The sequence below is a fragment of the Neopelma chrysocephalum genome, unplaced genomic scaffold, assembly GCF_003984885.1.
Source record: "Neopelma chrysocephalum unplaced genomic scaffold, ASM398488v2 Primary Assembly neopelma1_24, whole genome shotgun sequence".
Classification (NCBI taxonomy): Eukaryota; Metazoa; Chordata; class Aves; order Passeriformes; family Pipridae; genus Neopelma; species Neopelma chrysocephalum.
The window spans coordinates 10112995-10127295 of NW_020897693.1; the positions used below are offsets into that span (position 1 = coordinate 10112995).

Consider the following 14301-nt stretch of genomic DNA (forward strand, 5'->3'; position numbering starts at 1 on the left):
ATTTGCCCTTAGCGAAGCCATGTCCCAAATCACCTCCTTATTTTCCGTGTGCCTTAGCATATTTTCCAGGAGGATCTGCTCCATGATTTTGCCAAGCACTGAGGTGAGACTGACCGGCCTGGAGTTCTCCAGGTCTTCCATTTTTCCGTTTATAAAAATGGGGGTTATGTTTCCCCTTTTCAGTCAGCAGGAGCTTCACTGCACTGCCATGACTTCTCAAATATGACTGAAAGTGGCTCAGCCACTTCAGCCACCAGTTCCCTCAGGACCCACGAATATACCTCATCATGTCATGGACCTCAGCATTTTTCAGTAATGTTTAAATTATATATAAATTCAGTGCCACTGCTCCCTGGACTGATCTCCTGCAAGGCTGGAAAAACTGAAGTTGGAGGACGTAAGAGAAATCAGTGTCTGTACCTCTTGTAAGTGTTCATCCTCTGAATATTACAGTGTCCTTCAGTACCTTAGTGACCTTGCTGCACCTAGGAGGGGAATAGGTGGGGTTGCAAACTGAAGAGCACAGGAAAGCAGGCCGTATGAAAGCAGGGTCAAGGAGAAAATGGTAAACAAAATGGCACTGAACATTTCTCTTTGACCTTGTGTATGCTAGATGCGGTTGGTGACTTTCACCTTCTCCTGGTGACAGTGTCAGCTTCAGTAACTCTCCTAGAAAGTTGCCTATGTGAATGCTGGGGGTGGTAAGATGAAAACTTTATAAAAGGATAGACTGAGTGGCCCTAGCAGCAGTACCAGTGGGGCATATTGTTTTTGTCATACAGATCTGAATCACAGCGTGCTACAGAGAAGGACTGCTTTAGTCCTACAACTGAGAGAACAACTATCTACACAAGACTCACCCCCCCAAATCTGCTAAACCACAAGGACTCAGCAGAATAGTTTGAAGAGAGACTTTGAACATGCTGCAGCCCTGATTCTGTTCTGGGAGAGCTTTTCTGAAAGAATAGTGTCTGTTCTGAATAAGCTGACCACGTATTTCATAGGATACTGCTGTATTTTTGTACCTTACAGTGGGGAAAAACAGTCTGCTCAGGTTTCTTGTCCATTTTCAACCTTCTCCCTTAATTTTCATTTAAGTTTTTTCACATCTGTCATTTTTATTTTCCCTTTTCTTCCTCACCTTTCCTGGTGCAGACATTTGGATAAACTGGAGTCCTGTGTGATCCATAGCAAAGATTGCTTGCATTGGAGTATTCTAGTACTGAGAAGAACATACAAAGATTCTTTGAATGTACATTAACTTCTGATTGCATCAGGAACAAGGGAGTGTGATTTGCAGCAAGCTTTTAATTGTGCCAGTTTTTCATGTGATAATTCTTCTTTTAAACCTGTGAGCACTTATTTCAAAGGACCTTTTGATAATGAAGATTGTTTTGTGTCAGGGTAACCAACTGTGGTGCACAGTTAGGAATAAGAAGGTGTTTAATAGGGAAGAACTTCAATGCACGGACTTCACAGGGAGATTTAAAACTTCAATTTTTATTAGCACCAAATACCAAGCAAGTTCCATGACAACAAGCTGTACTTCCAAGCTGGTGAGTTATTTTGTTTAGGGAAAGGGAGTTAGTAATTATATGACACATCAATTCAGTCAATGTACTCTCTTGTGGTTGCATATGCAAATCCATAATTCCTTCAGTTGTGCACAGGTCTGAGTTCACAATTTCTGTCTTTCCCCCAAAAGTAGGAGTGTTTTCAATCATGAGGGTTTGAGGCAACTCTGTTCTTGAGAGACCAAGTAGCATAACTTAGCTGCTCAGCAGGAGAATAGTCAAAGCACCTCTGGCTTCTAGGGGGAAATAGTACTGTTTCTAATATACTTGTGTGTCCAGTTCCTGCAGCTGAGCTTACAGTGTGAAGAATTTACCCAAACAGCTTCACTTGCACCTCCATGCAGCCTCTCTATTCAACTAATGCCAACATGACTTTCAAATGAAATTAATACAGCTGCAAAGACAGTGGCCATTGGTGGGGAGGGAGGAGGGTTGTGTGGTGCTCTGAGGATTACAAAGAAGCTTTTGGTGACTTTGACTGTGACAAGAGATCTGGTATAGGCTTATAGAGTGAGAGGTGGGGTTCCAAAAAAGCACTAGAATCAGCACCATGGAGAAGTGCTCTTTTCCTGGAGTACTTGCAAATGCTTCATTCTAATTGCGTTTGTAAACAGATTTAACTCCCTTGCGGGAAGGATGGTTCTGTTCCTTGAGAAATGAGAGCCTGAAAATGGGAGAACTGAGAACACCTCCCCCACCCCCCTTTTTTTTCTTTCTTTTTTTTCTTTTGTAGAATTTACCTTGGATAGTTGGGCTGCCACAGTACAAACTGTGGGGATGCATATGCTGCTCCACTCACCTCAACAGCGTATGGATGCAGGTGAACATTTCAAAAGAACAGCAAAGACATAATTTCTAACATGAGGTATTTTTTAACTCGATATTCTGGATGCTTATTATTCAAACTGAGATATAATATCAGAATCTGTTCATTGCATCTGTGGTTGATACAGTAACACTGAACAAGTTTCCAAGGTAAACTGGGTTAAAAGAAAGAAACAAAAAGGAAAAAAAGCATCCCTGCAGCATTAGTTTCTCTGGAGAATGCTAAGCAGCTAGTGACAGTTCTGCTTGATAACAGTGCTCATCTGGCCACTTGCAGGCTTGCATCAAGGAACTGAGGATATTAAAAGCAATTCAGATTGTCACTACTTAGGCTATAACTAGGCTGCATGAATTACTTGGTTACAGTGCTTATTTTACTATGTTGTGTAGGGACTATGGTCTCCTAAGTCAATATCAAACCTGAACTTCATAAAGCCATGTAAGATGTCTATCATTGGACACTAAAATTTATACAATACAAATAATTGAATCCTCTCCACATTTGACAGACTGGGACCTTGATTGATAAGGTATAGTAGAGGTGGAAGGGCTGAAGCAGCGATGGCCTTAAGCTTTAGGGCCAAGGAAAGGTATTTGTGGAATAGGGACATGATGAGGTGCATCTGTACAGACTTTTAAGAAACCAGGTCCTGAAATCCCTTTGTTTCTACAGTAATTTTTAGTTAATCGTTAGGATGAATGCTTTACACCTGAAACTCTTTTGCTGTCCATATGAGACATAAACACATAAGGAGTACACATTGGCAGTTGTTTTTTTATGCTGTAGTTTTCTATAGATTTTTGTTTTCTATAGATTTAATTATTTACAGTTATGTTTTATTTTGTTGGCTGTGATTTGAACTGTATTCTGTAATAGCAGAATTATATTCTATAATAGGAATATAGGGGGAAGTTTATAGTGCATAATTATCCCATCCTTTCAAATTATTCTTTTAACCACAACTAGAGGGAAGTTGCTGTTAAGCAATTCTAAAGTAACAAAATGTTCTACATAAACTGTTTCTGCATAAAAGATACCAGTGAGTTGTTTGAGAAACCCATTTAACTGATCAGCCATTTCTTCATTAAAAACCATGCAATGCAAGATGACTTATAGGCCATCTATTTAGTTGTCTAACACACACTGGTGTAGATTTGGTAGTAAATGCTTTCTGGCTGTTGGAGGGAAGAATATAAACTAGGCTGTTCTTGCGGAACAACAAAACCCAGGATTTCTAATGAATATACAGTATTTCCATGGGGAAACAGTTTATTGTGGGGGTAGGAGGGAAGCAAGGGCTAGGGTAAAATGACCTATGTAGGCAACTGATGGGATTTCAGAAAAACAGTCTTTCAAATGGCATTTGCTAGGTGAGTTAGTAATGACCAATTCCTTATTTGTTTGGGGTTTTAACATATGGCAGGTAAGAAACACAGGGCTCTGCATTTGAACTTTTGATGTGTCAAGACAAAACTTTGGATGAGATTTCATAGGCTGTCCTTAAGTCTCTTTGAAAATTATCACCATGCAGACAGAAACTACTTTGTATTACACAGCCAGTCTAATCAGCTAAGCCCGATATTCCCAGGTTATGTTAAGTGTACTTGAGGAAAAATAGCAGGATGTCAGGTGAAATACTAGTCTAGTTGTTGATTTAAGTAGAAACAGCCTTGTCTATGCCAACATGTATTTCAAAAGCAAAGACAACTAGGATAGCTACTAGGGGAAGGTACACTGGGCTTAGTTGTTTGAAACAATGGGATCTTGAAAATCAATAGCATACTCAATTACCCAGGGTTAAGCTTTAGTGGAAAGACAAATTGGGCTGTAAAGGTAATACAGCTGCTCTGTGCCCATACAGTTCTGCAAGCATCATTATGTTAGCGTTCCTGAAGTCTAGAACCAATGGTGAATAAATGAAATTAAAAGGCAACATTTAAAAATCTGTATAAGAAGGGTTCTTTTACATGTATGCAGCATGATGAAATTGTGAAATTCTCTGCTACAATGCAAGACTTAAGGGCAAAGTTTCACAAAGTCAGAAAGGGATTAAAGATAGGTGTGGTTAATGAGACCATCAGTGGTACACTGAATAGGACAAAGAAAATCAAGTACTGTAAACATGCCTACTGAACTGAGGGAGCTGTAAGAAACTTCCACCAAAGGTTTAGGTTATCCCATATGAAGTTTCCTGCATTAACTTCTAAAATGTCTGTGTCTCTACTTCTACTGTTACAATTTCAATAGTACACCTTTTTGTTGTTCAGAATGCACAGTTTGGAGGCAATTTCGCTTGCAAACCTGTTTGACCTGTAGGGTGCAATAAATTGTATTGAAAAAGGCAGTGTTAGACAGGATTTCAGATAAGATACCTGGCTAACTAGACATTTTTCTAATCTGACACAGTACAAGTTCCTAGTTGTTCCATTTTAACACAGTCTAGCGTTAATTTTCTAAGTTTTTCTATATAATTTCTGAATCCAAGCAACTACCTCAGAAAAAGAGAAGTCCAGTCCTTTTGTTTCAAAATCATCAGTAACAGACAAGTTGTAAACACAAAATAATTGGTTTCAGCTCTGAGTCTTTTGTTAACACTGTAAATCTGATCTCCCAGTAGTTTCTGAATTGTTATCGACTACTGCATAATTTCAGGTTGCCCTTAAGAGGAAAAAGAAAGGGATGTATGTTTACCTGGGAACGGGTAAATCGCTTAAATAATAATAATAAAACCAAATATGTAAGGAAGGATAGGACAAATCAAAAATGGGTAATGAGAAGTGACAAAGAATTAGTATACTGTGGAGGGTTTTTTAATTGCATACAGTGTGTGTGCACTTGCACACACTTGCACAAACACATATCTATGGGTCTGTATATACTCGCTGTATAGCTTGTAGTGCAGTTGATTATAAAGAATACAAAAGACATTCTGTTGTAAACTTTAAAGAATATTTAATAACTTTTAAAAAATAAAATGTATATTTTAAATTTTGTTCTTTATATGAATGCACAAAAATGTATCACTGTAATTGCAGCAACAAAATCCAAAGAACTGAGAAGACTTGCCCACCGTGGTAAGATACCAGTGACAAGTTAGGAAAATTCACAATGGAATCCAAACAAATTTCCCATGGCAGGTCCCGACTTGTTTTCTAGCTGTGAATTGTCTAACTCAGTATCTATGAAGATCATTCACACTTAGCAAATCCTTGCTGACTAAGCAAATAAAGAGTCTAGTTTTAAAATAATCACCACAATCAACAGCTGATTCCTCTTGCTTACCTTTGGTGCCACATTCATAGCACAACAATGAAGCAAAGGGGTAAGTGAAAGGCTGCAACTTTGAGGGCACGTGGCTCTGGGCTGCCTCTTACCACGTTCACAGGGTAGGACAGGAGGTTGTGGACATGGACAAAGTGTAACCAGTTTGTGAGAAGAGAGAGGCGTTTCAGTGGATTTGCAAAGCAACCCTACTGCTGATGCAAGACAAAACATTTTACAGATTCTGTGCAGTTCCTTCCTCTCCATATTATAAATCCTACGATGCTGCAGTTAAATGCTAATTATTTAATGAAAGAATAAACCTTTATGAGTTTATATGATCTGAGGGGGAGAACCAAAGAAGTATTCACAGAACAGAAACGGGACTGAATTGCAGTGATTGTGCATTGTATGATGTGGAGCTAAGTAATTCTGTTGTACAAGTAATAAGATTTGGCTGCTAGTGGCAGTACAGGAAAATAAACCATATTCTACTAAATATATATATGTATATATTTCATTACAATTGTGCTGATGAAAAGCCAAAAGTATATTGGACTGAATCTAAAAAGCTAAATCCTGATGTTGCTGAATTCAGTAGGTGCAGCCATATGCCCTATGCCTTCACATCTTGTTATTAAGCAGAAAGAGCAATGAGAATAAATTAGAAGTGCTCCTTTATTGCCTTTGGTTCTGTCTTTAATGTAAATGTATTTAATCCTCCTTTATGTCTAAAGATAAGAAGTCAAAATTATATAAAAGTCTTTACTAAAAGTAACAAGACACTAATAGAAGCAATTGGAATGACTTCTGTGTTGCTCTGCATACATACAATATCAGCAGCCTTTTAAATGGATATGATATACTACAGGTTACTTATTTATAATCAACCAGTTTAACTTGAAGTTTTATGCGTAATATGGAACTATCATTTTTTTTTATTTTTTAAAAAGATTGTTGCTGTTACATATCACAAAAATCTTCTGACTTCGTCACCAGAGAAGGATGCAATGCTCTTCAAAAGAAAATATGGTAAGTCTGAGGCTTGTAATATGCTCAGAGATTTGTATGTTCAGAGGTTTGAAATTGGATTGTGCTGGTAATGCTGTAAGCACCGTAACATCTGTTTGGCCCGTGTGAAGAGAGTTAATAACATCAATATAGAAAACAGTCCAGTCAGAATTATAAATCAGTTGCAATAGCATCTCAGTTGGTAGTGTAAGGATAGTATTTAAAAAAGAATTATTAGCAGCAATGTGACCTGGTTTTTTTTTGTTTGGTTGGGGCTTTTTTGTTTGTTTGTTTTTCCTCTAACTATATCTTTTTGTTGCAGTGACTGGGATTTACAAAAGGAGTGTTACTTAAACTCCCTATAAATACTTGTTTTCGAAAACCAAGGCAGTTTATGTTACTGTAAAGACACCTAAACTGTGGAAAATGATTAGAGGGAACCACAAAATGTGACTTGTTTTCAGTCTCTATTTCTCATATTTTCTTTCCACTATAGGATTAGCTGAAGTGTAACAGTGTTCTCTAAGAGCTCAGCACGTATTACTGGGAGACTCACAGGATAAGGGTCTGTGATCTCTCTTTTGCCTACACCACCATCAAGCAAATTGATGAGTAGCTCTCTGTGGGAGTTCTGCTGCACAATGGTTTGCTCTTATCAACTGAAGCATCATCAGCCTGCTGTCTCTGTGTTAATTTTTAATGGCAGGGATCACTACAAATAGACTTCTCTACCTTTTATCTATCTTTAAAAAAATCAATGTTTTATTAATGTATTCACCACTCTGTTATGCTGCTTTTCAGTGGTGGAAACTCTGAGCTGTCAGCAGGGGCACCTCTGTGTACAAACTATAAACCACGGCAAGAACTAATGGTACATCTAACCTGGAATTACATCTATGCAAGTAAGAAAGGAAAAGAGTGGAGAGAGGGAAGGAACGAAGAGCAGGACTGTTTGCAGGTGAGCCTGACTCAGGAAGCAGAGAGCATTGAGACTGTGGTGATTGTAACACCAAGAGTAAGCCTCTTGCTTGGAGTACAGGCACCTCTGTGTGGGCTGTTCACTCAGCTTGGAGCAAGGTATGCTAACATTTGTCAAGGCTTGTTAGCGTGACAGTAAAATCCATTAGTGGTGGTGAGGTTGCTGTGATAGAGAGTGATCGAGAAGCCACATAAAATGCACACAAGTAATACATTACTTTCAACTTAGCCTGCACAGCTGAATGTCCCCTGGGGGTAAGATTTTGGAAGATACTTGCTCTTTTACACATCAGACTCTCCTAAGCATTTCCTGGGAAACCATGGAGTAGTTCAGTAGTTCTTGCCTGAGAGTAAGAAGGCTACAGGAAACCAGCAAAGAGACAAAAAAACCCAAGAGCTAAGGAGTGAGAGTGAATCTGTCAATAGTGCAGGTTCAGAAAAGGATTAGTTATGTGTGTGAAGGAGATTGTTCAATAGGCTGTGGGTTGGCAAGTCCAGCTTTATGCTGGAAATTGCCTTTAAATCAAAGCACACAAAATGTCATTTGTAGCTGAGACCTGCTGTTGTAAGCTGGCTAACTTTTTGTGTGAGCTTGATGCATGCTTCCAGTCTGTCACAGTAAGGATGGCTGCATTGACCTTTCCGGGAAAACAGCTTCATGGCTGTCTCTCTCATCTAACCATCAGTGGCTGAGAGATCCTCCAAGGCTGGCTGCAGTTAGCAGGCCATCTGCATTGCTCTGTTTGCCTGTTCCCTGCTGTGTCCTTTCCCAGCTTCTCCCTGTCACATCTGCATTATCTGGGGCTACTTGCTGGTGGGGAATTATTTGTTTGAACAATAGGATACATCTGATTCTTAACCTCATTGCTAGAAGGTGTGCACAGGAGGGTACTACAGAAATTACTTTAGTTATCAATGAGTGGAGAAATCGGACAGTAAGTGGCTGTTCCCTGGCTAAGGAAAGTTACGGTTTTGATTCCTGCATATTCCTGCGATTCTATGATATTTCAGAAAGTGTGGGCTATATTCTGCCAACAGCTAGGCAAAGGAAGATGCATGTGAAAAGGAGTACTGAGAGGTGACTCCAGTTCTAAGAGAGACTGATGTGTCTTGGCTGTTGTCAGCGTGCAGCTGGGAGAAAAAAAAGCTAAGCATAAAAGCATCTGAAGTCTTAATAACTCTCAGACAAATGGGCAATGCGCAAAAGATTTTTCCTCAGCAAGACAAACTCTATCATACCTGCAGATGATGATATCCCAAAGTAAATTAATGAAATGGTGACATTCAGGGAAGGAACAGCTGACAGCTTTGTACACATCTTCAAGTGAGGAAATGAGTGATATTTTTTGGCAGACTAACTTGAAACAGGAATGATAAAAAATAAAGCCATAGTAGACTGACAGAGAGAGCCCACTCACAAGTTGTTTACTGAAATGAAGATACAGCTGAAAGTAATTACTTGTTTCCCAGAGGTATAAGTGATAGTGCCTTGTACAAGAAATAATACTTGGTTATTTCAGTTGGAATGTAAAATAGGATAGAAAGGTTTCCTCTTTCTGAGGTTAGATGCTGGGTATTTTCACTTCCTTTCAGAAAAGTATGTGTTAATGAATGTAATATACGTAACATATGCAATCAACCATCTATTGCCACTGGCGATTGGTAAGTGAGGCAACGTCCAATATTGTTTTCCATTAACAGCCAGATCTCACTGTACAGATTCTGATTAAAAGCCTGACTTTGCGGCGCATAAGATTAAAAATACTCCTTTAAAACAACATATTTCTGAAGATGATCCTTTCCGGCTACAAAATCATTTTGAGACACTTGGAGGCAGGGCTGCTTGATCTTGACATTTTAGCTGTGGGCAAACTGTAGTAAAATTACAATTGCATTCAGTGCTAGCTACTCTGTACCTTCTTGCTGAAGAATACGCATTTTCTACTTCCTCTCTTCCGGACTGTGAAATGCGGGAAGGAAACCTGGCAGGTTTCTCAGAGGTTGCCTCAGTGCAATCTTTTCCTAACATTGGTTTGCAGATCAGCCTCCTGTAAGCAACCTCCTTTGTCTTGCCATAGGCCATGGAAAACGAAACATTGCTCTTTGGAGGTTTTCCTCTGTTTAAAGACAAGGCTGCTTCTTACCTGTGCCAGTTCAAGCACTGACTTTTTCTTTTCTTCCTCCTTCAGTGAAGTGGGGTGATTCACAAAATCTTCAGAAAGATAGCATTATACACAGTTTATAGTACAAAGAGGGGGGGGAAGGTCAGATGAATGAGCATGAAGGAGATTTCTCCTGTGTCCTTTGGAGGAGGAGCAGAAAGACTGGGAAATGGTATCTATGCACAGTAGGTATCTGCCTTGACTACCTGACAATACATGGTCATTGCAAAGGTGAGTCCGAGTATCTAAGAGAAAAAAACAAAAACCAATCATTTTTCAGTAAGTAAAAAAACCCTATTTATTGAAACAACAAGAAAAAGCATGGCACTAGTTTTATTCACACACAGGAAGACACATCACATACTGCTTTTCCTGCCCATTCATGCCCTTGTTCTGTTCCTAATGTTTGTCTGCCTTTTGTGCTTATCTGTGTTACTGTTTCACAGAATAAACAATGAGAGCAGGGGAGAGTTGGTTTCTCTATGAAGAGCAGCCACAAGATACCGGGAAGAGGTATATTGGAAAAAAAAAAGTTTGGATATCTTTTGCTTGAAAATATTTTATAGTAGCAACCCACAGCTCTGGGGCTCTGTGAGTACTTCTGTAGCTGTTGCTTTGAAAGACATCAGGTTCATCCCTGACCCTAAGGATGCTGTGGTTTACTTTATTGCACTTTACCTTTCCAGGTCTATGTGTGCACAAGTCCCTGTGGGGGAATCACTGGAGACTGAAAATGCATTAATCATGGCCATCAATGCCTCATCAACAATGTATGTGTCTTTCTACTCAGCCTATTCAAGAGAAGCAGCAGGGAGGTCGTGGCTCTTCTCCCAGCCAACTACTGACCTGCTGTGCTGCCTCTGTAGATTACTTCATCAGAAAAGGGGATGGGGAAGAGAATCTTATCTTCCTTCCAGCTAAAGTACTTATATGAATGTACTAAGTGGTTGTTATTTTCCCTTTGCAACACCACTGTAAGAATTGTCATTGAAATGAAGGTCTGCCAAGTAGAAATTTTTAGGGTATGGATTCTATTTTAAGCACTTAATATGACCACTTCAAATTTAGTGTTTACATCAGTAGTAGTTTCTGTTAATGAATACTTTGAAAGAGTATATGAATACACACACTATTCTACTTATGAAGAAAAAAATGGTTATAAAGTTGTTAATCTTCTTCAAGTCTCAGTCTTCCACAGTGAGAGAAGACTGTTAGGTTTTAGGGTGCTGTTTTACAGTAAGCACTTGCCATTTGGAAGTATCCCCTGAATGCTGCCTTCTGCTTCCTAGCATAGGAATACCTTTGGGGACAGCTGCATAATAAAACCGTGGTGGCTGAATTTGTTTTGTAATTTGGAGGACGCACAATGAAGATTCTTCTGTCACATGGGCTATATGTCCTTCAAGTTGTGCCACTGTATGATTCTAACTATAAAATTCTTAACATGAAAAACAAAAGCTGTCGCACGCTTAGGGCCAGAACAACATTGAAACAGAAACAACAGAGGGAGCCCAAATCATTTTAGGTGACAGTGCATCAAAACTTTTGTCATCAGTTAGATTCAATCACATAGTGCAGCTGGAAGACAGACTGAAAATCTTTTGTGTTCTGAGGGGTTTTCTCTGCATTGCACAGCATTCACTAGGAATACGAATTCGCATTTTTCAATTGTCTGAAGTGTTTTCTTCCACGCAAACTAGTAATGTCTTTCTGTCAGAAAGATAGCATTGTCTTAGAACTTGATTATATTTAGGGTATTTATGAGAAGGACTCTGACATGGGCTGGTGGAGTTATTTTAGTGTATCTTTTAAAGACCCCCTAAATGCTGCACAGATGCTCAAAAGGTGGGTGGTTTTTTGGTTTTGTTTTTTTTTAAAGTATGGTAATATATTAACAATAGTCTTAAATTGTCTGTCTGCCGTATGATCTGGTTGAGCTTTTTTCCTAAGCATATCTGCTCACAACAGTGGAATAAAAACCAAAACTCTACTGAATTTGGGCCTGTGAGGCATCAGGCATTTGCATTAATAAGTTGCAGCCAATACATGACATATGAGATAGTAAGATGCATGCCATTCTGCCTAATCTGACATTAGTGGGAATGTGAGTAGAATTCTGATCCCAGGCTCGCTCTTCCTGCTGCTAGTGGCATACCAGGCAAAATTAACAAAAAAACAAACAAACAAAAATCCCAACAACCACAGGTTAATCTGCAGTTACATGGTGTTAATTAGCTCAGCAATGCCATCCTTTCTGCTTATATCTTGAGGGTGAGAGAGAGAGGGAGCTGGAAACTGAGATTTTCACTGCATTTAGGAATGGGACTTCGGGCCATGAATGGAGGGCTGACATACAGCTGAATCTTATACCTATTTTAAATAAATTAAAACAAAAAGGACTTAAATCTTGCAGAATTTTACCATCGTGCAAAATTATTTAAACCAGCATGAGCAGAGTATATCTGGATCTATGATTACTTAGTTACAATTAGTTAGGATTTGAAAATTGATATTAAACTGTACCTGCACCATAGCTGTGCACAATCCAAAGATTCCCACTGCTAATAAGTTTTCCTGGAGCCATATTTTCACAGTTTCATAGCAAGGCTAGAAAAAAAAATCCACATAATATCATATTAGCCATAAACACACAGCTCTATTCCCCTGGGAATATACAGCCAGAGAAGAATCAGATCTGACTAAGGTGCTATGTAGCCTGGATTATAATTTCAGCACTGGAGCAAGTACAGTGTATTTTTGGGTTGAAGCTTGAACATGGAGTACTAATTTTAGTGACAAAAAAATGTGCACCTTCAAAATGCTGCATGAGCACTGCTCCATATAACCTTTTAACAGTAGTTTTAACTACTGTGCTGGTTTTGGCTGGGGTAGACTTAATTTTCTTCACAGTGGTTATGGGGCTGTGTTTTGGATTTGTGCTGAACACAAGGTAGATAATATAGAGATATCTTTGTTATTGCTGAGCAGGGCTTACCCAGAGCCAAGGCCTTTTCTGCTTCTTGTACTCCCACACTGGCAAGGGAGTTGGGGCTACATGGGAGGTTGGGAGGGGACACAGCCGGGCCAGGTGACCCAAAGGGACCAAAGGATTTCATATCATGTCACATCACGCTCAGCATATAAAGAGGGGGGAAAAGAGGACAAAGAGGAGGATGTTTGGAATGATGGCATTTGCCTTCCCAAGTCAAGGGTACGTGTGGATGGAGCCCTGCTCTCCTGAGGATGGCTGGACACCTGCCTGCCCATGGGAAGTGGTGAATGAATTCCTTGTTTTGCTTTGTTTAAACACATGGCTTTTGCTGTCCCTATTGAATTGTTCTTATCTTAACCCACTCTTTTCTCACTTTTACTCTTCTGATTCTTCCCTTGATCCCACTGCTGGAGGAGTGAGCGAGCAGCTGCGTGGTGCTTAGTACAAGGCTGGGGTTAAACCATGACAAATAAACAAACTGGATTTGAGTCCTCTTTGCCCGCTAAAACCCAACCAGAAGCAGTTAGAACTTTGGAATGAGGCTTTCATTTTCTCTATGTTTCAGGGAAACAAACACTTCTTCTAATACCTACATATATATGAAACCCAAAAGTCCCAGTGAGAGTGGCTCAGTAGCCACTCCTGCTGCACATGGACCCATTTCATAACATTTTCCATCATTTCAATTTGCAGTATAGGCACTCCTCCATTATTTTTTTCCTGCTTTAAATTCTGCAATAGCTGTAACTCCATGTTGCTGATCCAGTTTTGGGTGGAATTGGCCCAAGTGAAACCTTTCTTTAAATAATAAATAGTGTCTGTAAGACAACCTTGTGCAAAAACAGTGCCTGCTGTCTTGTAAATGTTCAGGCCAAGAATCATTCAGCTTTCAGTTTGTGGCTTTCACATATGTATAAAGGAAAAACTATTAATGCCCACCAGAAGACACAGTGTTAACCTGCACTGATCTTCTTGGGACCACAAATAAAAAAGAAGAAGAACATTTAAGCCCTTAAATTAAAAAACTGACTTGGGGCTACTTGAGAAGTATAAGGAAGACATGTTTGATGTGAACTCAGCCTCTGCCAGTGCCAATCCATGTGTATGAAATTTTGCTAGAAAGTGGCCAAGAGAGCTTTAGTCATTGTCTTCACAAACCATTAGAACCAGCAAAACTTACTTATAATTCCACTTCATAAGATGGCCTTACTCCACACTCCTCCTGCATAATTGCAATACCTGTAATTAGCACAAAGAATTGCTGAGCTAATTTCAGAGAAGAATTTAGGCTCTGATGATCTGTTCCGGAAAGATCTTGCTGAGGCCATTGTAGGGAAATTATCCCACGGAGTTTTGAATTTGATTACAGGCAAGTGCAAAAACTCACTGAAAAAAAATGCTGCTGGCAATTCAGCGGAACAGTTCCCACTTTCCTACTGTGCAGTGGAAGCCCCTGAGCCAGAGTTCCTGGTTGGAGCAGAGCACTGTATGCTCACA

The 14301-nt window shown here is 39.5% G+C and overlaps 1 protein-coding gene across 10 annotated transcripts in view; it reads right to left on the reverse strand.

The window, feature by feature from the left end:
- Window positions 1-1480: 1480 nt before the first annotated feature.
- The window catches only part of TSPAN4 (tetraspanin 4), a 430627-nt gene continuing 417806 nt past the window's right edge, over window positions 1481-14301 (reverse strand). For all 10 annotated transcript variants that reach the window (XM_027702902.1, XM_027702921.1, XM_027702894.1 and 7 more), the window contains 2 exons: window positions 12336-12419; window positions 1481-10057 (listed from right to left, as the gene is read on the reverse strand). In XM_027702902.1, coding sequence (XP_027558703.1) covers window positions 9989-10057; window positions 12336-12419 — 153 coding nt within the window. In that variant the 3' untranslated portion in view covers window positions 1481-9988. The remainder of the gene's footprint in view (window positions 10058-12335; window positions 12420-14301) is intronic.